This window comes from Prionailurus bengalensis, chromosome F2 (assembly GCF_016509475.1).
Source record: "Prionailurus bengalensis isolate Pbe53 chromosome F2, Fcat_Pben_1.1_paternal_pri, whole genome shotgun sequence".
NCBI lineage: Eukaryota > Metazoa > Chordata > Mammalia > Carnivora > Felidae > Prionailurus > Prionailurus bengalensis.
This window is the reverse complement of record NC_057353.1, coordinates 4,626,793-4,650,121: the sequence shown is the minus strand read 5'-3', so window position 1 is coordinate 4,650,121 and position 23,329 is coordinate 4,626,793. Positions and strand designations below refer to the sequence as shown.

The 23,329-nt window shown below is 39.1% G+C and overlaps 1 protein-coding gene across 4 annotated transcripts in view; it reads left to right on the top strand.

Annotated features, from left to right (window-relative positions):
• PCMTD1 (protein-L-isoaspartate (D-aspartate) O-methyltransferase domain containing 1) overlaps positions 1 to 22,786 on the top strand; it is a 68,697-nt gene extending 45,911 nt beyond the window's left edge. For 3 of the 4 annotated variants that reach the window (XM_043601064.1, XM_043601061.1, XM_043601062.1), the window contains 3 exons: positions 8,611 to 8,782; positions 10,636 to 10,759; positions 18,528 to 22,786. In XM_043601064.1, the coding sequence (XP_043456999.1) occupies positions 8,729 to 8,782; positions 10,636 to 10,759; positions 18,528 to 18,895 (546 nt within the window). In that variant the 5' untranslated portion in view covers positions 8,611 to 8,728 and the 3' untranslated portion in view covers positions 18,896 to 22,786. Of the gene's footprint in view, positions 1 to 2,976; positions 3,169 to 8,610; positions 8,783 to 10,635; positions 10,760 to 18,527 lie in introns of all 4 variants that reach the window. The other variant, XM_043601063.1, reaches the window with a different exon arrangement.
• The last annotated feature ends 543 nt before the right edge of the window (positions 22,787 to 23,329 follow it).

Sequence of the window (23,329 nt, the reverse complement as noted above, 5' to 3'; positions counted from 1 at the left end):
AGGTATTCCTTAGTACCAGATTATTTTTGATTATGTGTAACACAGAATAGGTAGCTGAAACGTAATACTCTTCCTTACTTATCCTATTGGTTTGGATCTTTTTTGGGGGGGTGGGGAGGGTTGGATCTTTTTTAATCAGTTGCTTTTTCAAAACTATTATGTCACGATTTAAACTGCATTTTTAAATTGTCTTACGTGTATCAATTGGAGATCATAACTCCAAATACAGTAGGTAGGGAAAAAAAATCCATAAACTACTCAACCTTAAAATAAATAATGTAAGGTGACCTTTTAAGAAATGTAAGTGTGTGTTTTTGTGTTTAATTTATAAAGCAAGCTGGGTTCCTGAGTCTTGAAAGTAGTATTTCTTCTTTTAGAAGAAAGTGTCTTTATTGTAATGTATGCATTTTAAAATTTTCTTTCCATGCCTTACTCCTATATCAGCAAACAAAATAATTTGGAGAGGCTGCTCTGAATTGACTGTATTTGGAGACGGGCAGGAGGGGGAGCTCTCTTGTATGGTTTATCCTTGCTCTACTTTGGTATTTTCAGATTCGTTGAAATTCCCTTATAAACATGACATTTGATTCCTAGGGTCCTCTAAAACATTGGCAAACTTCTCTAGTCAAGGACCAAGGAGTAACTACTTTGGGCTTCCTGGGCTAAATGGTCCCTTTGGCAACTGCTCAACCCCGCCATAATGCAGAAGCAGTCTTAGACACTTTGAAAGGGAGTGGGCATGAGGTGTTGTAGGGACACTTGCTTTACAAAAGCAAGCAGCAGGGTGAATTTGGCCTGTTTGCTGACCCTTGTATCTTCACACTCTTGAGAACACCTTTATTTTAGCCCACTCTGATCTAGACAAGTCTTTGGGCCTAGGTCTTAAAGGCCGTTAGGTGTCTGGCTTTCATGAGGGAAGAAGTTTGGAGAAGGTCAAGTTATAATCAGTATTTGTGCTTGAGCAGTAAGCAAAATAATCTCTCCAGTGGTAGTTGCTTGGAAGAATAATTCAGTTAAAGTAGCCTGAATTGTAAACCTTTATGCTGTAAATGCTTTGCAAATGAGTTGGTAATTGGTATACACTTTTTTATAGCAATGTTATGTATTTATGTAATATATACATGCGCATGTAGTTGACTCAGCTCCCTAGAATGCATGCTTTGGAGTGTGCCATTTCCTAGGAATACATCACTCGATCCTGTCTGTCTCCCCTCCCTTTCAAGGATACTTTAGCCAATTCTGGGAATAGTCTAACATCAGTAGTCAAATGAGTGCAGCATTGTTTGATTTATTTGAAGATTTTCATTCCGTTTGAACAGAAGACTATAGTTTCTATATAGTTATATACATGAGTCATGGTATGAGTACTGAAAACAGTAATGAGATAATAAAAAACAATAGCACCTAATATGTATTGTCTGTTCATTAAGTACCACGTACATTCCATGTGCTTAATCCACAGTCCTAGAGGCCATTTTGGTGTCCACGTTGCCCAAGTGGGAAAACTGAAGACTGGACAGGCTGTGACCTCGCCTATGTCCATCTTTTTATTTACTTCTGAATTAACTATGATGATGTAAACAGTGATTTATCCCAATATTTGTTCCAGCAGGAAGCTACCCATGAATGACAGTCGAGCAGTTTAGCCCCAGATACAAAAGTTGAAGCAGCGCTTATATTTTTATCATTTATTTCCCTTTGATTAGGATTAAGGAGGGCTGTTAACATGGTTAAATGCACGGTAGCATTTTTATTACAAAGCATACTTACCCTGTTCACTGGTGAAACTCACCTATGGTGTGAGTTACTTTTGGGGGCAGAGATGAGTGAGCGAGGCAATGCAGTTGAGGTATGAGTTTTAGTTAAGTGCAGATAGTATACTCTTTTATGTTTCAAAGGTGTAATTGGCTTATGGCAATGTCTAGTGGCCTAATTTGATTTTTAAGTATAGGTTTGTGTTGCTTGTGCTTTGATTTGCCTTGGAAAAATGCTTCTATGTCCTGTCGACTTTACCACTAGAATAGTCCTGCTTCCTCTTTAAGAGAATTATGGCACACTTGAAGTAGTTTTGCGATCTATAAATGTATATTCAACATTACTTCAAAATATTTCTCAGATATTTGAATATTTTCGATACACTAATAATGCTCAGATGGTAGTTTTATAGCAATTACTACAGGTTGTGAACTGTTTTCAATCATGACATACATTCAAATGGTGGTAACAGAAGTGCTTGAAAATAGTCATCAGGGCTATTCATCAGTTCTGTATTTTTAACATCCGTGAGAAATGGCACGGGGAAAAGTTGGATTTAGGAGAAGAAATTACCGTTGAAATACTTGGACGCTCGCTTTTATGTGATGTACTGTCCTGTTTCCTATAAAGTGTTTAGAGACTGGTTTTGATCCTATGGATTTTCCTAAAGCTTCTTTCAATGAAAAAACACTGTATTTACTTACTCTTCACACTTTGCTTTAAATAATGCTTGAAATTATTCTGAGATGAGATTGATGCAGTTGGAAGGGAAAACACTTGAAAAGGTAAAGTCTTTGCTTTTTAAATTTTACACTATTCCGTAGCTTAATTATTGATTGTAAGAGTTTTTGAATGGTATAACTGCATTTGGAGAGCAAGAGATAATAATATTTCCCTGGATGTTTCTTCCCAGTGGAAAATTCTGAAGTTTTGCCTTGTTTTAACTAAATAGTCACAGCTCTCAAGACCCAAAATGTATATTTTGACTAAGTGTTTTAAGAAAAAGAGGTTTCTGTGATTCATTTGGCAGGTGGTTTTGGATGAGGTCTGAGAACAAGGTAGGATTCTTTCCTGTGACCTTGAAATCCTTTATTCCATTGGAATAATTGTCTAAACTTTCAATGACAGCATCCTGTGGCACATGATAAACTAGGTGTGCAAATTGTCAGCCCCCCACTTCAACAGTGTATTGAAGGGGAATGTTGTTTTTTCTACTCTCAGTCAGCTCCTAGACCTAGACTATCCGTCTAAGAGGGAAGCTGCAGGGCAAGGCTAGGTCACCCTGATCTCCTAGCAGCTTATCAAAAGAATTATATGGGCAAGTTGGCAAGGTCCCTGCTGTGAAGGAAATCACCTGTCCGACTCCAGATGAAGATATTTCAACACGCACCTATAAAGAAAACCACTGCTAAGGTAAGTGATGAGAATCCCAGTGTTATTTCGGGCCGGTGTTCGTGTGTAAGCCAAGATAACGTGCTCTCTGTTTTCCCGCAAATGATTTCCAGTGTACGTTATTAGTAAGAGCGTGCCAGATAGTTTTCCCTCTCCGCATAAGAGAGTCTGAAAACAGTTCCTGGCTTTGCAGATTTAAATCAACAAATGATTAAAGTCTAAAGTGAATAAATTTGTAGTTATTACACGCATTTCAGAGCTGTTTATTTTGTGTACGGATAACTTCTATCGTTAGGTATAATTCAGTGTAATTTAGGAGCGTGAGTCATCTCCATCTGGGAAATTTTGTTTTGGAAATTTTCTTCAAAGAATAAAAGTGATTGCTACTTTTCACTTTACTGACAGACATAAAATTTTAATGAACTTTCCTAAATTAAGAGTAAAAATGAGAGCAAGCACACGTGAGCCATAATTTATGAATAATAAGAACCACGAAGGAAATGCCATTTTGGTTTGCCTCCCTGCTCCTACCCCTAGGTTTCGTGTAGTTTTTGATTGATGTGAAAAAATGGAATTTGGCTTTTCCTTTTCACTAATTTTAACCTAGATTTCCTGTATAGATCTATAAATAGTGTAGTACTGTTTTGTAGTAAACTGAAAAGCTCTGGTTAATTTATTGCTGAAGTCTTCCAGATTATACACAGATTGTATTTGTGGTTTAAAATATGTCCTTTGCCTCTATAGAGGTTTGTGGAAACTTAGGTGAGATGCAGCTTTCAGAAGATAGTGAAAGCCTGCGGGAGAACATGTTTTCTTTATTTTCCTGTCAACACTGGAAGAATGAATAGGAGTTGTAATTTACTCTGATGACACGGTAGCTATTATCCACGTCTCCAGTCAGTCGTCCAGCTCTCTGTAAATATTGCCTGGGCATCATCTGACACGGGTGGGGGCACATCCATAAACATTGGCCTACACACGTCATTAGCCATGGAATTGGTGTGAGTTTATTTATGTGAAATGCTGTTATAAAAATAAGCCACAGTTTTACTGTTAGAATACAGAATGTCTAAGATCCTCAAATATGTACCTAGTTAGAAGGACTAAAGCTCATCTCTAAGTCCTTTATTAGGAAAGATAGTCCATTACCTACTTTTTTTTTTTAGATACAATGTATAAAATAATCATTTTGAGAATTGTTTTGTGTTCTTTAATAATGTGAAGGATTCATGTATTACTGGTAGAAAAGGTTAAGCCATAGTTATAATCAAGAGTCTCCAGATGAGACACTATCTCTGGCAGATATTTTTCTTAATGACCACTAAACTGGTAGTGTTACAGTTTTTTGGTAATGTGTTTGGCATATGAATTTTCTTTCTTTTAAAAAAAAATTTTTTTTAATGTTTATTTTTTGAGAGAGAGAGTGCAAGTGTGGGAGGGGCAGAGAGAGGGAGACACAGAATCAGAAGCAGGCTCCAGGCTCCGAGCTGTCAGCACAGGGCCCGACGCAGGGCTCGAACTCACAAACCGTGAGATTATGGCCTGAGCTGAAGTCGGATGCTTAACGGACTGAGCCACCCAGGCGCCCCTGGCATATGAATTTTCTATGTTCTAGTGCCAACATTTGAAGACATTACAGTGTCCTCAGTTTTACTTATGTCCTTGAAATTTTACTATGTTATATCTAGAAATAGTCCGATCCTTTTGGAACATCTCAAGTTCAATTAAACTTTCAGATTCGAATATTCTGTTAAAATAAATTAATTTGACTATGTTAAATGAAAGTGTAAAGAACTCGTATGTATTTGTTAGAAATATATGTTCCATTTGCATTAGTAGACATTTATAGATTTAGAGATTACTCCCTAAGAGAAAGCAAAATATACTTGTTCTGATCTGCATTCTAGGGGGAAAAAAGATGAGGTCGTTTTCCTAATGTTATGGTGGCTTATTTAAGATCTTCTGAAAGGCCCAAAAAAGTACCTTTCAGTTATAGGACAGTTGATTTATTCATTAAAGGTGAGGATTTTTTGAAATTATTTGAGTTTTGCCTTTTTTGGCATTTTGAGAAAAACTATCTTCTGTAGCATGAAGTTACAGCTTTTTATAGTGACCAGTTTAGTACAGCAAGGATCATCGTACTGTTATAGAAAGTATCATAGGCACATATTTTTCTGTATCTTTCTGGGCAAGTTTCTCTTCTAGTCCTAAGATTTTTTGGGTTCCTATTCAAAGTGGATAGGTAGAAAACATTTATGTTTTTTGTATGGTTCTCTTAGTAAATGTATTCCGAGGACTGTCATAGGTGATGGAGATACATTTAAAATTCAGAAGAAATATTCACAGAAATAGAAAGGAATACCAGGGGAATGTTTCAAAGGGAAGCCTGTATTAAGGAGAAAGTATTCGAAGCGCCTCGTCAGAGATTATAAGCAGAAGGGTATTTGTTTAGTATCTTTAGTTTATGTGGCTGTTGAAATACACATGCCCCTACACATAAATAAAAGAAATATTGCGCTATTTTACATTTATTTTGGGCTAAATCTTTGAAATCCCGTGTGAATTTTATCCTCACGGTACAGCTCAATTTGGACTAGCTGCATTTTAATGGCTCAATATCCACATGTGGCTAGTGACGACCATCTTGGCTCCCCTGTGGTTCTAGATTGTCCTGTCTCATCTTGACATTTCTCAGGGAGCCTTTCTCCGATTCCCTAGGTCTATTTCCTTTCGTCCTTAGTCTTATGGAATCATATTCCTTTCCTTTAGAGCATTTATTATAGCTGTAAATCTGTATTAGTGACATTCTTTGATTCTTGTCTCTTCCACTAGATGTAGGCTTGAGTGTTTCCCATTCTGTTTCCAATCTTTACACACAACTGGGCTCGATAAATAATATTTCACTTAATGAATTGTGCTTCTTAGGAAATTTGACCAGAATCACACCTTTGATTTTAGAATCAGGCACTAAATTATTTCTAATTAATTTTGCTTGGATGAGGACGTCACTAATCTGAGAAGTGGTCTTAATCGTAAGTTGTGTACTCGTAATGGTGTTGTCTTAAGTAATAGTTCTGTAAGTTACCATGTATTTTTAACAAATAGGAAGCTTTTTAAACCGTAAGCATATTTTTTAAGTTGATTTAATAGACTTGATAAAAGAGGTTTAATAATTTAATTTTTAAAATACAAATTCCCAAAAAATAAGACTGACTTAAATTATCATAAAATTAAATTATTTAAGATGAATTTTTATAAGAATAAAGATCTTTAGATTTCATTGAAAATAGTCTAATGTTTTCTTGTTAAAGAATGTTTACTGTGAGTTTCGTAGAATGATTAAACCACATGATCCACAGTATCTTATACTTAAAAGTCAAGAAACTATACGTTGGCCATATTTTAGGCAATCATAGGTCATACCATAATCTTGAGTTTAAAAGGAATTTAAGCATGGCCCTAACCTAGGTGCACTTTTATGTGTACCATGCTAGTAGGAAGAATGAGATACTGTTAAAATAGAGTTGGGTAAGATTTCATTACTAAAACTAATACTTGAACTGTGTCTTGAAGGGATGGTAGGCATTTATCAAGGGAAGGAGAGAGGGAAGGGTATTTCAGTCAAAGGAGCAGCATGTACCCAGCTACAGGATTTCCAAACAATTCGTGCTAGTTCCTCTAAGCAACTAGAAGCACACACAGTTGACTCTTGAACAACATGGGCTTAAACTGTGCAGGACGGCTTAAATGCAGATTTTAGTACGGTACTATACATGTATTTTCTCTTACTTATTTTCTTAATAGTTTCTTTTCTCTAGCTTACTTTTTTGTAAGAATACAGTATGAAGTACATGTAACTAAAAAGTGCTAGTCATCCGTTTATGTTATCATCGTGAGGCCTCCGGTCAACAGTAGTTTGTTAGTAGTTAAGTTTTGGGGGAGTCGTAAGTTATACTTGGATGTTTGACAGCAGGGAGGGGGTCAGCACCTCTAACCTCCGCCTTGTTCAAGGGTCAACTGTAATTCAGTTTGGCTACAACATAGTATGTGTGTGGGGGGGGGAGGGGCAGTGAGGGGGAAGAGCAGGGAAGGCAGAGGCAGGAAACGAATCTGGCAGGACAACTTGATGGTAGAGTCATAAAGAGCCCCATGTGGCACTCGAAGGAGCTTCACTCCGTCCTCTGCAGTAGGGAGCAAAATGATGGAGGGGAGACCTGAAAAGTGTGAGCAGCGAGGAGGCAGTTACAGTGAAAGAAATGATGGGGCATGGACTCTACCCTAGTGTGGGGGTATGGGGAAGAGAGGGTACACTGATAAGTCATCCCATCCCAACTCCTCAACCCTTCCCACCCCACCTCTAAGCCTCCAGTAAGAAGGTAGGGGACCAAAGACAGGGCATAGTTCTGGTAGACTCTTCTTTAAACATTAGTGAATATAACGTGTCTGTTGTTTAGTGAATTTTAATGAAAAGTTGTTATGTAATAAGTCTATTAATTAGCAAAGGACAGGATATGTTTTACAAAGTAGAAATGATTATGAATCAATCTTTGTCATTTTTTACCGCATGCCGAAACTTTTAACATGGATTATTCCATCCTCAAATAATAGCCTGACTTTTACGTGTGGTCATATTAACGTTAATCAACTTAAAAGTAAAAGGATATTCCATGAATTAGCTTTCTAAAAGATTATATGTTTTATTAGTGCATTGGGTTTTAATTAATGTTATACATTAGAAACTATTTACAGATTTGTTACACCTTAAGGAATAAAGTAGGAGTCTAAATAGGATAGTTTGTAAAAGCATAACTCTCTATACCATGAACCAACACTGTAACCAGGAACAGGCGGCCTGGACAAGATGCCTTTGCTTTGAAACCCTATCTCCTTCTGTTCCATAGGGAGATCCCAGGGGCCAAAGCAGCAGTCACATAACAGCCCTGTAACATAGCTCTGCTAAAATCTCCCTAATCATAGTGGTTGCTGAAGTGCATCCTTTCCTGACGAAGCTTTGCCACTGTTAGCCACGGCAGAAATGTCAAACAGAGATGTGGACTGCACGAGCCCTTTTCGTGGCCGCTGGCCCATCGGCTTTTTTTTTTTTTCTTTTTTTTTTTTTTTTTTGGAAAGGGCAGTGGAAGGTGAACTTAGTGTATATCACTGTGGGGCATCACAAGATTGGTATCATGAAGAGCTTTTCCTTATGCTCGTTTTTTAAGCCCTAAGTGAAGTTTCAGTATGGCAAAAAAAACAGGTTGTTTTAAAAATGTGAATTATATCATTGATAATAAAACTATATATTTGATCAGTTTAACTTCATAAATATGATATTTAAATCAAATCTCCTGATATTTTATCCTTAATTTTGGTAACTGCACTATTTCAAAGAAGTGGATTATGTTAATTTTTTTAGATTTAACCTTTTGTTTAAATGAATTAAAATATATTTGTTTTTTCGTGCAGATTTGAGTTCTGTGAACCCGCATTTGTGGTTGGTAATTGCCTCCAGATAGCGTCTGACAGTCATCAGTATGACCGCATTTATTGTGGGGCTGGTGTCCAGAAGGACCATGAAAACTACATGAAAATCTTACTGAAAGTTGGAGGCATTCTGGTCATGCCTATAGAAGATCAGGTAACTTCTGTCCTTTGCTTAAGCATGTTAGTTTAAGGTGGGAAATGTTCTATCAGCGAAAAGTAGGCTGTGATTTTTAAGGAAGCAGTACTCTTCACAGATCTAGCTATAAAAACAACAAAAACAAAACCTTGAAACAGACTCTTGAACCAAAGCAGATACAGAAGAGATCCTTCTACTAGGGTTTGAAGAGATTTTCGTCTCCCCAGAGCTTAGCCTGTGTGATGTTTGCCCAGTTGCTTCCTCCCACAGTTTTTGTACCCAGAGCTGTTCAGTTGGGTGTGAAGATCTCTACCAGCCACTCAGTTTCCAACATTCTTTAGTTCTTTGAGCGTAGAAAAGAGAAATTCTATTTGGGATTTGGTTTGGACTGCTTAAATCTGTTAAAGAAACAAGTACATTTTTAAATCTTGATTTAGTATGACATAGACTCATTTGAAAATATTTTTTCAGTTATTTACCTGCCTTCGGTTTGGAATTATTAGGGATAGTAAGTGTATGAAATACTAATGTATTCAGGAAATGGGTGGCTCCTTCAAAAGGAAATTACTTTAAAAATTTATAAACATGGAGCGACCTGGGTGGCTCAGGCGGGTAAGTGTCTGACTCTATTTCAGCTCAGGTCACGATCTCACGGTCATGACCTCAACCCCTGTGGAGCCTGCTGGAGATTCTCTCTCTCCGCCTCCCTCTGCCCCTCCCCTGCTTGCACTTTGCTCACACGTGTGCTCTCTCTCTCTCTCTCTCTCTCTCTCTCTCTCAAAAAAAAAAAATTTTTATAAAAATGTATTTCAAAACAAATCCTTAATATTCATATTAACCTAAATTTGAGATGTTTAAAACGCCTTATGGTTTACACGGTAGGAGATAAATTATATAAGACAACTGGGACTTTGCCTCATCATTTTGGAGTTTATAATCTTGGGGGAGGGGGTCCCTTAACATCACAGCATGTTATTTGCAACTCAGTAGATTTCACCATTACCATGCACTAAGCTCTGTAGCAAATTGTTTGTCCGTAATTAAAAAGACATAATATAAAAACATTCATTAAAAAACATTCCTGGAAAAACATTGTTACTTGAATGCTTCCAGAGTTGAGACTCCCAGATGAACAATCTTCTGTTATCTGTTGAAAATACCTTTCCAAATATTTTTAAGATAGGGCTTCCCATTGGTATTTTATTAAATATTAATTATATACTATCATCCGAATGTCAAATGGGCTTATTTTTATAATAGAAATTGAAGATATTAATTCAGCTTGATCAAGCCATGTACTGAGCTAGTTTTTTTTTTTCCCAAGGACTGGGGATGAGTTTTTGCCAGGTAGGTAAAACTTGTAATGCTCTTGTGATTGATTACGTTTATTTGTGAAATACTAAGTTGCGATTAGAATTAGAATCTGCATTTTATGACCATCATGGGCAACCATGAAGTTGACTCATTGGTACAGTGATCAGAACATGGTTTTATTAATGCTTTATATGATGCTTTAACCAAACAACTGTTTGGTTATGTGAGACATCTAATTTGGGATCCACTGGCAGGTGTGGGTTGGAATGAGGCCCCTAGAAGGTATCAGACCCCAAATATAACGTGATGGGTCACTTGACCATATTTGGATATTCTATATACCTTGATTTATCTATCTTGAGCTGCAAATATTTGTGATTTCTTCTGTATTATTTTATGGTAAGTATTTAAATGATAGTAATTTGGTTGCATTCAAATACAGGTGATTATATAGCAACCATTGGCAGTTAGTTATTCCATGAAAACAAAATTGTGACTGTAAGGCGATCGCATTTCCAGGATTAAGCTATTCTGTTTCTGTGTTTTCCTCCAAATAGTTAACACAAATTATGCGAACTGGACAAAACACTTGGGAAAGTAAAAATATCCTTGCTGTTTCGTTTGCTCCACTTGTACAACCAAGTAAGAATGATAATGGCAAACCCGATTCTGTAGGACTCCGTAAGTAACTGTTGGTCCTTTCCGACTGAACCGTGACTGTTGTTAAACTCTTATGGTTGGGATTTAATGGACTATATGATTATGAAAAATCAAACATGCAGTTATATATTTAACAGATTTATTCAGCTTTTTTGTGGGGGTGGGTTAAAATCCCTACCTTGCACCAGACACAGTTAGCTGCCTTCATGGACATGTGAAAAGAAGGGGCAGGTCAAAGAAATCATGAATTTATTACTTATAGCTGTGACTTTACTAATTATATTAAATTTGTTGTCATTTTCTACACAGAAGGATGACAAACACAACAGCCTTTATTTGAGCTGAAAAGAGCTTGGTTGTTCTAAGACCAGAAACAAGTTTCAGGGTAGTCGAAGTTCGTTGGCTAGAGTATAGAAGATAGATTATATACAGGGCTTTCCTTATCAAAGGTAAGGAAACCTTATCAAAGGTAACCAACCAAAGGTTGGTTGTGGATAGACTTGTTCGAAGGTAGAAAAATAGTAGACTGAATTGTAGGCGGTGGTAGAGAGAAAAAGGATGGAGAGTTTGGCCTTGAGCGGCTAGCTGAGTGGTGGTACCATTTGTTGCTGTTTGCAGGACTGGCGATGGAATAGTTTGGAAATAGGTGTAGGAAGATCAGGTATTTTATTCTGGCCATGTTTGAGTTTCCTGTTGGCATGCACATGGCAGGTAGTCAAGTGGTTGTAAACCCACTGCACAAGGGGAGGTGTAAATTGGGAATCCTCAACCTAAAAATGGCATTTTCAGCTATGAGAATGGATGAGAGCACTTGGGGGAGAGTGAGGAGAGAGAAGAAGTGTTTGTGTTGGAAATCAAGAAAAAAACAGTATTTCAAGAAGGAGGAAGTAATAAACTTACTGCAGCTGAAAGTAGAAACAGAGGGAAGAGTAATATTAATTGGCTTGTGATATATCATGATTTTGGAAATCGGTGAGTAAGGTTCCATCCCCAAAATGAACTAACTTTACCATGGTAGACTTCTTGCTTTAACTTGCTTTTTAAATGAATACATTTCAAAGGAACCTGGCTTTACATGTAACTTTATCTTCATTGTTTATTTTACCCTTTTGTGAGCTACGTGGTTTTTGTGGCCTGTTTTTTCCCTCTTCCACGTTCTTCCCAATGGAGAGAAGGATTTGGCGGTCAGATAGCTAGGAATTGAAACGTCATTTTTATCACCTACTAAAGGAGTTGGGGCGGAATATGGCTTAGGTCCGCACCCTTAAATTAGACTATCCACGCAGCCACAGGCAGTAGTGGCCAGCCTCCCGTCGTATGGGCTCGCTCCGTAAATGCAGGGGAGCAGAGCTTCATGTGTGGGTGAGCGGAGGAAAAGACCAGGGAAAGGCCACACGTGGACAGCTGCTTCGCACGCACGAACCATACAGACCGCTCCTCCTGCCATGGGGACGAAGGTATGTGGTGGTGCAGACAGACCCATGTGGTTCTGTGGTAAGGGGCAGTGAGCGGCAGGGGGGGGTCTCTTCCCTAGACCCCGGGAGAGGGCTTCCTAGCGTTCTTCTGTAACGGGAGCTGCCATCGGAGAGACCTGTTGACCGCTCTTTCCAGATTCACAAGATGCATCAATTCTGACACAGTGCTCTTACTTTAATCTCATTTAGAAAGAAATCAGGCACCCAGTTCAACAAACAATTTGAACCTTTCACAATTCGGAAAGTGTTAATCAGCCATTTTTTCCGAACGTACTTGTTGCTGTTGTATGTTACTCACAAGATTGAGTCAATCTACACAACAGAACGACATAAGACGATCACATAAGGAAACTTGAGTATATAGAAAATTGAAAATAAGAATGATAAAAAAAAGGATTATCAAAAAGATCCATTCTGTTAGTAAAGTTACTCTGCTGGAATGTTGAATTTAAACTTCCTTCCTGTCTGTTCAGAGACACGTGCTAGATGTATTCTGGGACTGAAAGGGACTGGTGCTAGGAACACCAGAATCAAGTAACTGTCACCTGTATTCACATGCATTGTACAGTTATTTCAAAGTATACTTTTTGGTAGACCATACACACACATTCCCTCGTATATATAGGTGTATGTATATACCATATACTACATACTATAATATTTAGTAGACCATACCGTACTAAGATCATTGACTATTTCAACTCCTTGCTAAAAGCAATAACTAAAAGCAATAATAATAATAATAATAACAAAGTAAAACTATTTTTTCCCTCCTGTTTTCCAAATATTAGAATTACAGGTCATATTTATGACCATTTTCGTTAACCTATCATAACAGGTTAGAGAGTCACAAAAAAGAAGTAATGAAAAAAATTCTGTGACACGGTGGCCTAACCACAAATGTAATAATGTATATCTGTAAAGATATATAAGTGTCCTTGTAGAGGTCCCTGTGGACTTCTGTGCATCAGCCATTTAGGTGTTTCACTTTCTCATGGAGACTGTTGTAGCCCGAGACATTCCTCTTTAACTGACAGTTTCCCTAGTTTAGTGTCCTTTAGAGGAGTCTAGTTTGTAAATGTGGTTTTGCAGTAACACAGTTACAAATGGGCAATTTTCATTCTTTCTCATTTTAAAGATGTCCATACAGTATAGCTCTAGGTAGTTAATAAGACTATCCTCTGTGGGTTGATGGACATAACTGTGAATGTAAAGTAGGGGCATAAATTTGGTTGAAAGGGATAAAAGGGGGAAGAGCCTAAATTAAAAAAAAAAAAAATCCGTCATACCTGTGAAATACTTACAGGTGAAACGATCTATCCAAATTTGTCATCACAATCGTCTGTGAGATTGGGTTTGGGAGGAAGAAATGGGAGTGTGGTAAGATTAGCTGTATGGTGAGGGTTCAAGCTGAGTGGTACATGGGGTTCGTTATACTATTACTCACTTGTATACATACTCGAAAGTCTCTCCAATAAAAGGGAAAAAAATCATCAGCTCCCAATAGCGTAAAAATGAGCCAGGAATTACGATTTTGTAAAAAATAAAAGCTTTTTTATGAATAATGTTCACAGAACGAAAAAGTTCTGAAGATACTATTTGTCAAAACTTAATAGGATGTTTGGAAAATAAGAACAAGTTTCTTGTGTTAAAATTGCTGGTTAGAGAACATTATTTCATTAATTATAGGGGATTAAGTTACGAAAGAATGTTAGCAAAAGAAGAGAACTAAAAAAATACACATGCAAATCTCTGGCAAGTGTATTTTGTAGCTATAAAATTGCTTATATAAATAGTTACTAAAATGTAGTTAGAATTTTCCTCAGGTTTATCACTGCTTTTGATTCAATTCACATCTTCTTTCCTTTGTTCGCGGGGTGGTATGCAACATTCTAAAGGAGCTGCTTCAAGTTCAGGTGGGCCCTTTAGAAGGGGAAAGGAAAAAGGGAAAAATTCTATACCAACTAAGGCAAAACTTTCCTCCATACACCACCCACTAGATACTTCCATCTCTCAGACATGTGGGTTTTTCCACCCCAAGGAATTCTCGAATTCTTTGTGGACACCAACTAGGTGTCCTGTGATCTGACCCCTCCTGTCACTAACCACTGTTCGCATAGACCCCGAAAGTTAAAGGGCTTGTACGAGGCTGCCGCCATCTCCTCCAACTTGAGCCCCCAGCCACAGGTACACGTTTTCACCTGTGTTTCCGTCAGCCTGGCTGTAAATCAGGAACTCCCGTGACCCCTTTCTGGAATTCAATAATCTGTTGGAGTGTCTCACAGAACCCAAGAAAACAGTTCACTTACTGGATTACGGGGTTTAGTGTAACAGGGGCCAGCACAGAAACAGCCGGCTGGAACCGAGGCACAGAGGGTTTGTGGGAAGGACCCAGCTTCCGCGCCTCCTCTGAGGGCCCTTCTGGCACTTGCACGTGTTCATCAGCCCGGAAGCTCTCCGAACCCTTGCAGTGAAGGCTGTTTATGGAGGTTTGATTGGTTAAGTCATTGGCCATTTACAACCGACTCAACCTGCAGCCCCTCGTCCCCTCCCAGAGGGTGCTGGTGAGAGTTCCAGTCCTCTGGCAACCAGCCCACTCACTCAGGGGCTTACCAAAAGTTGCCTTGTTAGCATAAACCCAGGGGTGCTTGAAAGGAACCTGTTATGCTCTTACCACTTAGGTAACTCCCAGGTGTTTTCAGAGCTCTGTCAGGAATGCAAAGCCAAATGTATATTTCTTGTTAAAAATCTCAAGGGGCAAGAGGCTTCATAAATTGTGGCAACAGTTATGTGGCCACTTATAGAAGCTGCTGTTTTTGTAGGTTCAAAAGTGGCCCCAAATCAATGCTTTTGTGAGATTGGCCTAAATATAATGCCCTTTTCAGTCGTTGTTAATAAAAACGAAAGTGCTGACTGCTAGGTTCCCGTGAAATCTTTGCAGAGACTACCTTTTGGGAAACAAATAGAGCTTCCGTGTGTGTGTTAGAGATAACCTTCATTATAATTTTGGAGTGAAAGCTTTGATTCAAAATAAAATTTTAATAGTAGTCAGGGTGAGTATCAAATCCTTAACTCATAACTGGAAGCATTACAAACAAGGGAGTGTTAAAGAATAGAAAATACGGGGGGATTTTGAATATTTTCAATTCTGAGAATTATCTGAAAGTTTGTGTATCATTTAGACAAACTTTACGTGAAGCTCTTGCGGGTGCAATTTTAGGACTTAAGTCTGAATCTTTTTCCATTCTGGGTCCAGTTGGTTCTTTATGAAGTGAGGTATTCTGACAGTTTAGGATTGCAAGGTTCATCATTCTAACAGTGTCCTTGGAATAGCAGTGTTGGCAGAGGACGAACATAATTCGGGTGTTAAAAGAAAATACCGAAAATGAGGGCAAGGTGCAAGAACAAAGACCAGCTGAAAAGACTAATTATAGCTCTATTTCTTAGCTCTTTTATTAAAATTCCCAAGACTCTTTTATAGATTTATTCTCCACCGGCCTCCCCCACCCCTGCTTTTTCAGTGTTCACTCAGGCACAGGTTTCTTCTGTGTCCACACTCCCCCTTGGGTGCTCGCCAGAGGCTGTTGGCTCTCAGATTTCTGTCCCCAGCCCTGGCCTTGCCCCTGAGTCCCAGACACATGATTCAGCCGCTTGCGGTTGGGCAGGAGCAGAGACCGGGCAGTGAAAACGCCCACGTTCAGGTCCCACCTCCTGTCACCTACGACCTCTGTGACCGGGACCAAGTTATTTCACTTCTGTCTACTTCCTTTTCCTCAGCGCTAAGTGTGCTGTTGCCTGTAACACGCAGAGATGGTGGCCAGCGTGTCGCTGTTGTTTTCCTTTCTGAAATCTTCTTCCAGGGGATGTTCACAGACATTCCAGATTTCATACGGAACAGAGTTTTGATTTTCTCCTCCCCAGCTACCCTTCCTCTTTGTCGTGTCAGTAATTAATTGACAGTCGCATCTACCAAGCTGCCTGGGCCAAAAACTCTCCCACATCCAGTGCCCGTCCAGTCTGCCTTCAAAGTGTGTTTCGGACTTGTCCGTTTCTCTACGTCTTTACTGCCAACCTCCCTTACTCTAATCTGCATCACAGTGTGGTCAGATCTCAGGTGGATTACTGGAGTATTCCCGCTGGGCTCCTGCTCCCTCTCTTTATGATCCATACTCCACAGCGGACCCTCAGTGCCCTTTTCATTGCATTATGACCCTGCCTTTTTAAAACCCTTGATACAAGGCACATTTTTTACCAGGGCCTGTAAGATCACCCCTGATCACCTCCCTTACTGTTTGCTTCCTGCTCTGAACTTCATGGACACCAGCCTTCTTTCAGCTCTTGGAACGTGCTAAGCTCATTCACCTTCTAGTGTTTCGCCATTCCCCGTGCGTGAAGCTATTTACAGACAGCTGTTTCTTCGTATCGTCTAGATGTTAGCTCAGACACACCTCTCCTAGGGGAGACCATTGGGACTACCCAGTCGGAAGTAGCCATACCCCATGTTACTTTGTATGTCATTGGTGTTTTTTCTCATATCTTCTTTTTTTGTCATAATTATTTTTTATCTGTCCCTCCCCCAAATATATAATCTCCATAAGAGCAGGGACTTGCTTAGTCTATCTAAATCGTTCACTCTATCTAAATGAGCTCTTTAATAGTACCTGGCGTATAGTTTAACACATGGTTGTTGAGTGACTGTGAAACAGCTTAACAATTTTGGGCGATAAGCAGAACAGGTTGGTAGTTTACACATTTTAACATATAAGAGATGAGATTTCCCCTCTGTTTTTACTTAACCAGTGTTCACAAAACTCATGGTTGGCAGAAGCAGGACTTGAACTCAAATTGTTACATGTTTCCGTTTCCATGTTGGATAGTTGGGGGCAGGCTCAGACAGGAGAACAAATGGTTTTTAGTCGAACATGCCCAGTATGGCCCTTGGGAATTCTTTTCTATTTCAGATTGCAGTAGGGGAGTTGAAAAAAAGTTTGAAGAAAAGATTTTGTCGTGGGCCACTGAGGCATGTGCTGAGGGATCGTCGAATGAGCCTAGAAAGGCCTGCCATGCTGGAGTTTTACCAAAAACCCTGTCCCTTGCTGCAGCGTGTATCCAGTCTGTGATAGGGTCTAGGGGAAGGAAGCACTCGGAGCCTTGGACAGGGTGATAGACTGTGCAATTCTAGTATCTGCAGGCCCCTGTACGGAGCACAAGGAGGAAGTGCCATGGCCCCTCGTTCCTGGAGCTTACAGTCTGATGGTAGAGGGGGGCCAATTACAGTCTGATGGTAGAGGGAGGCCACATACCGAAGAGTTCCTACAGGAGGCAGGATTTCATAGGTTATAACAAAAAAAGTTTGCAAGGGAAGTATCCAGAAAAAGAGTACCAAAAGTAAAGAAATAAAACATACATGGAGAGTTTTTAGTGCTGTTTAACTGAGGAGGGTTATGTTTTGTTTCGTTCAGGCATTTGAGAAGGCTCCTTGATGGTAGTTTTATTTCCACAGGGATGGCAACTAGGAGAAATGAAGTTCAAGTGGGACGAGAGAATTAATTTCTCTATGTCTAAAGCATTGGAACAGAGCAGGCTACAAGGAAGAGTATGTGTTCTAGGGCTTATGGGTTTGTAGATCTGTGGGAGATGGGAGCGGAGGACCGACTGTATTTGATAGAAGTAAACATCAATAACTGGAGGAAATCTCAGTGTTTTGGCCTGTTTTGGCCTATTACATTGTATACAGCATGATTTCTGGCGGGCCTTTGCCTAAGTTGTACTTACTGATTTACAGAGGAAAACTCGGTGTGTGTGGGGGTGTGTGTGTGTGTGTGTGTGTGTACACACACACACACATGCACAAGCTTTAAAGCTCAGACTGAGGCAGTCGTTCAAATGTTGCCTTTGAGTTTTAGGAATAGATCGTTCTCTTGTATGGTTTTCAACATCAAAAATATAAAAAAATATATGTGGTATAAAATCTGTCTTCTCTTCTTATCCCCTAACTGCTTCATTCTTACGGAACCCGTTTCTAAGTTCTTACTTCCTCTTTCAAAGAATTTTCATGCATATACCTGGGGACACACATACACACATATCTACACATAGACACCTCCCCGCTTTCCACAGAATTGAGAATGGTGGTGTGGCATATAGAGAGCACCTTTGAAATCTTTGTTAGAAAAAGAAGAGGTTTTATACCTGGTGTTTTCTAACGTTTGCTAAGAAAGATTTTGTTCTGTGAAGAAATGAGCAGTGTATAATGTTTTGCTTTTTGATGTGTTCCGTGTGTGTGTTTTGTTTGTGCTTTTCTTTTTTTTCAGCTCCCTGTGCTGTCCGGAATCTCCAAGACTTGGCTCGCATTTATATCCGACGTACACTTCGAAATTTCATAAATGATGAGATACAGGCCAAGGGGATTCCTCAGAGGGCTCCACCCAAAAGGAAAAGAAAGAGGGTTAAACAGAGAATCAATACTTACGTATTTGTGGGTAATCAGCTTATCCCTCAGCCTCTAGACAGTGAGGAGGATGAGAAAATGGAGGAGAATAACAAAGAAGAGGACGAGAAAGATCACAGCGATGCCATGAAGCCAGAGGAACCACCTCAGAATTTACTGAGAGAAAAAATCATGAAACTCCCTCTCCCTGAATCTTTAAAGGCTTACTTGACATATTTTAGAGAAAAATAACTTAGATCAAGAAGAAAGAATGCCTACTGATAATTCCTTTAGTCTTGAAAATGTAGCATTTGTTAGGAGTTAAAAGAGAGCGAATTCTTTCAACAGAGCGAACTATAGTGGAAAAGGTATAACTTGTTTCTGTCTTAGTAATAAAAATGATGTATTCAGTAATTAAAAAGAATCCCTTTTTATAAGATATATTTTTCTTTAAATCTCGGAAAAAAGGCTGTTTTAACTCAGAGTGACTTCAAGAGTGGAATACAACAATACTCAAGATTTGTATCCCGTAAATCCTTTTCTGATTCCTGACAGATTTGTAGTGCCGAGGCTTACATTTCATTTCATAGAAGGTTACATAATTGTTCAGCATATACTGGTTTTTGAACAGCAGTTGTTTTCCTTTCCTCTATGAAAACCTTCTGAGCGAATTAGGAAATCAAACGCTGTGTAGACCCACTCCCCTTACTTTGGTTGCAGTCACTATTGTTGAGTTGCTGTAGTATCCCGGGCAATCTATGAGTGCAATAACAATACAGATGTTGAATAATTTAGCTTTAAAAAAAAGTTTCGTGGAGTTCAGTGGCACTGCTACTTTTGCTTTTGAATCTATTGCCAAAAGACATGGGAAAATATCTGCTTCTCTCCTAGAGATTTTAAGAGCACATCAAGTGAACATTAAATAAAAAGTATATACTCAATACAGTTCTTGATTTGTGTGGACCCTTTACATTTTCAGTATTTAAAAACAATGAGGTTATCCTGCTCTCTGGCGTTTTAGAAGATAGTATGTGTAGGATGGGTTTTTCTCTTGTCCACTGTATAAAGTGTTTGGTTTAAAAAAAAAATCACTGTTGTGTATGACTGTCGATACGACAGACAGGTAGGGAGTCAGCTTGAGTAACGGCCCCTTTCTTGGGTTGCTCTCAGAAGCAGGTGCACTTTAGCAAATGGAACTTCTGGTTCATTTGAATCTTTGTCTTTGACAAGGTAGGACTGAGCTAGCCTCAGAAAGAAACTCATCTTTGTCGCGTAGGAGATGTTCACAGGAATTGTATGTAGATGCCTCTTGTTTTGAAAATCCAATTCAGAATCATAGTGTAATCTTTGGGACCTATGTTGTGCTCATTTAGCTTTCTCACGGTGTGTGGGTTGTTTGTTGTTGTTGTTGTTGTTTTTGGTGAAGTTCTAATGATCACTTTTTTCTTAATATCACACACTTAAACTATCCATCATTTGAATATTAATTATAGCTTATCAGCAATACAACAGTAAATGCCATTTTTGATTTGTTCCTTTTCTTCCCACTAGGGCCTGAAAATAGTCATTCCTTGTTAAGAAAGTACACAATGGAACATACTTATTACTTCATGTAACATGGATTATGTATTTTTTAAAAGGAAAAAATTGAGTGTATCTCTTATTACCACCAGCATCCCTGTTCCCCGTAGTTGATCAACTATGTTTAAGGAAACCCAACTGATACATAGTAAAAGGGTTGTTATTATCTCTTTTCAAAGATTCAACTATTAGTAATACATAGTTGGTTTAAAAAATCTCAGCTCTGGTAATTCTACACATTTAAAAATGAGCATTTGAAATATTCTAAGTATGAATTATCTCAAGTAAATGAGGGTATTTTAGTAATGGGAAAGATAATTTCATGGAAGGTGTTTGTTTTATACCAGTGACTATAGGGCTAGGTGATAGGGGTTGGGGGGTTGGGTGTTATCTCCACAATTTTTTTCTTTTTTTAGATGATTGCTAAGCTGTTACTGTTAAAAAATGTCCCATCTCATTTCTATCAAGGAAAAAAAAAATAGTTGATACAGTTGTCATCTGTTAGGAATGGTCACTTTATTTTAAATTAAATGTTAGTTTTAGAAGTTTAGTATTGTTCCTGGTGCCCACCTGTTTTTATCCAGCACCCCACCCCCACCCCCCCCCCCCCCGGCCGCCCTCTCCGTACTCACTCTGTCGGTTTTGGAGCTCGTGTCCAGATGGTAAACATACATATTCTTAAATGATGATTTTACTACTCAGAAGAGAGTTTTTGTTAAGGATATATTTGAAGATTGACTTGCTCACATGGTCTTTTACTCTGTGGACCTTGCTTGGCAAAGTATACAGTAGGTTTTCGTTGCCATTACATATTTTTGTCATTGAAATGTATCTTTTGTGTTTTTAAATGCATCCATTTTACAGTTGTGACTTTATTATTGACTTTAAATAAAGAAGTAGAAATAAATGAAAATTAAAGTGAAAGCCCTTTTATTAATGGGAATATATTAGAATGATCAAGAATATTTTGGGTTCGTGTTTATTTTTTAATGAACTCATGGTTACTTGGGTGTGAATAATTACGCTTTATAGGTGGAAAAAGTAGCAAAGAAAGGTAAAATTAAATGAAGATGATGAGGACTATAGTCATGGGTTTTAACAGCCAGATAAAACACTGGAAATAATCTAGTCTTTTCTTTTGTAGAGAGGAGGGCTAGGGAGGTAGCACGAGTCTCCGAAGTCAGACAGCTAGATGGAGAGGACTTTAAATAGCATCCAGCACCTGATAAACCTCAAGACATAACGACCGAGAAGACAGTTTAAGTCTACACTTCTTACTAGTTGATACATTTGGTTCTAGCCCTAATAAACAAAAATGTCATTAAAACAGCATATGCGTCACGGTTAAAACACCAAAAAGGTTAAGTATTGGTTTCTAGCTGTTTGAGAGGACAAAAGTGAAGCAAAGCCTGTTCGATCACGGGAAGACTCAGAACGTTATTTTAAATAAGCAGTTGCATATAATTCAGTTTTGTTCTCTAGTAGCCTGGCATTTTCTTCCTAATTTAGGAAATCTCTATACCAATGGATATATGCTTGAATTATTGTATACGGTTCATTGTCTGTATTTGAACATCTCATTTCCTTTGGAGTGTTGCCACCTTTGAAGACAGTGTAGGCTTTTTTAATTTTATAAAGTATTAGGTATATATGAAGGATATTTAGAAGATATACGCAAAACACAAGGAATAATAATTCAGTGTACATGTAAGTACACGGGTGTACCTACTACTGGGTTTGACTACTGGCATCACCGTGACCCGGGTGCCCTTCGCAGTGTCCTCTTTATTCCCCTGGGGGGTATTCCTTTTGTGTCAGTCCCGACCTTGCTCTTTGCTATAGCGTTACCACATATGTTCGTGTCTCTGAACAGTGTATCACTTGGCCTCATACATACTGCACTTCACAAGTGGAGCTCTACTCTTGTTCTGCAGGTGACTGTCTCAGTCCACGCTGCCTCTCTGAGATCGATCCATTTTGTATGCAGCTGAGTCAGCACCCACAAACTCAGTCTATTTGCTCATTCTGCTGTCCATGGACATTCGTTGTCACGTCAGCTGGTTTGGTCGGCAGCATTCTTCAGCATGTCTTGCGACCATACGCATGCAGGAGCCTTCACACAGTGCACACCTGGGAGAATTGCTGGATCATAGAGCATGTTTACATTCACCTTCACTAGATGGCGCAACATAGCCGAACAGCGTGTGCCTTCCTGCCACGTTCACATGTTCCAGCTCTTCCGGGACCTCACCTGCGTCTGATGGCGATCTGTGCGTGTTGAGCAGTGTGAAGTGTTACAGAGGCTTTGTTACTGGTTATGGAGGTTTTGTACCTCTCTGAGTGTTTCTTGGTCTTAGGTTTCCTTTCTGTAAAGCTTCTAGTCAAGTCTTTTGGAAATGATTTAAAGAAATTGCCTTTCAGGGTTCCTTATGTCTTCTGGCTGTTAACCCATTGTCAGTTACGTGCATTGCAAATCTCTTTTGTCAGGTTGTGGTTTCTGTTCTCATTCTGTTTGTGGTGTCTTTAGTGAATTAAAATTTTCAATTAAAAAAATGAAAAGTTTTTTTTTTTTTGAGAAAGTTGTGTGTGTGCGTGCGCGCACAAGTGGAGGAGGGGCAGACGGAAGAAGAGACAGAATCCTGAGCAGGCTCCTGCACCATCAGCACAGAGCCCAGAGCCCGATGCCAGGCCTTGAACTCACAAACCATGAGATCATGACCTGAGCCAAGGTCAAGGATCGGGCGCTTAACTGACTGCACCACCCAGGCGCCCCTGTCCCCCATTTTTTTTTAAGAGTGGGTACAAGTAGGGGAGGGGCGGAGGGTGAGGGAGGAGAATCTTAAGCAGCCGCCATGCCCAGAGTGGAGCTGGATGTGAGGCTCAGTCTCGTGGCCATGAGATCATGACCTGAACTGAAATCAAGAGTGGACGCTCAACTGACTGAGCCACACCGGCACCCCCACGCTTTCAATTTTAATTGAGCAAGATTCACCTTCACACAGCCTCGGTCCAGGATCATGAAAATACTAGCCTGTATTTTCTCACAAAAGTTCTGTGATTTTTGTCTTTCACATTTAAGTCTGTAGTACACCTGCTACTGATATT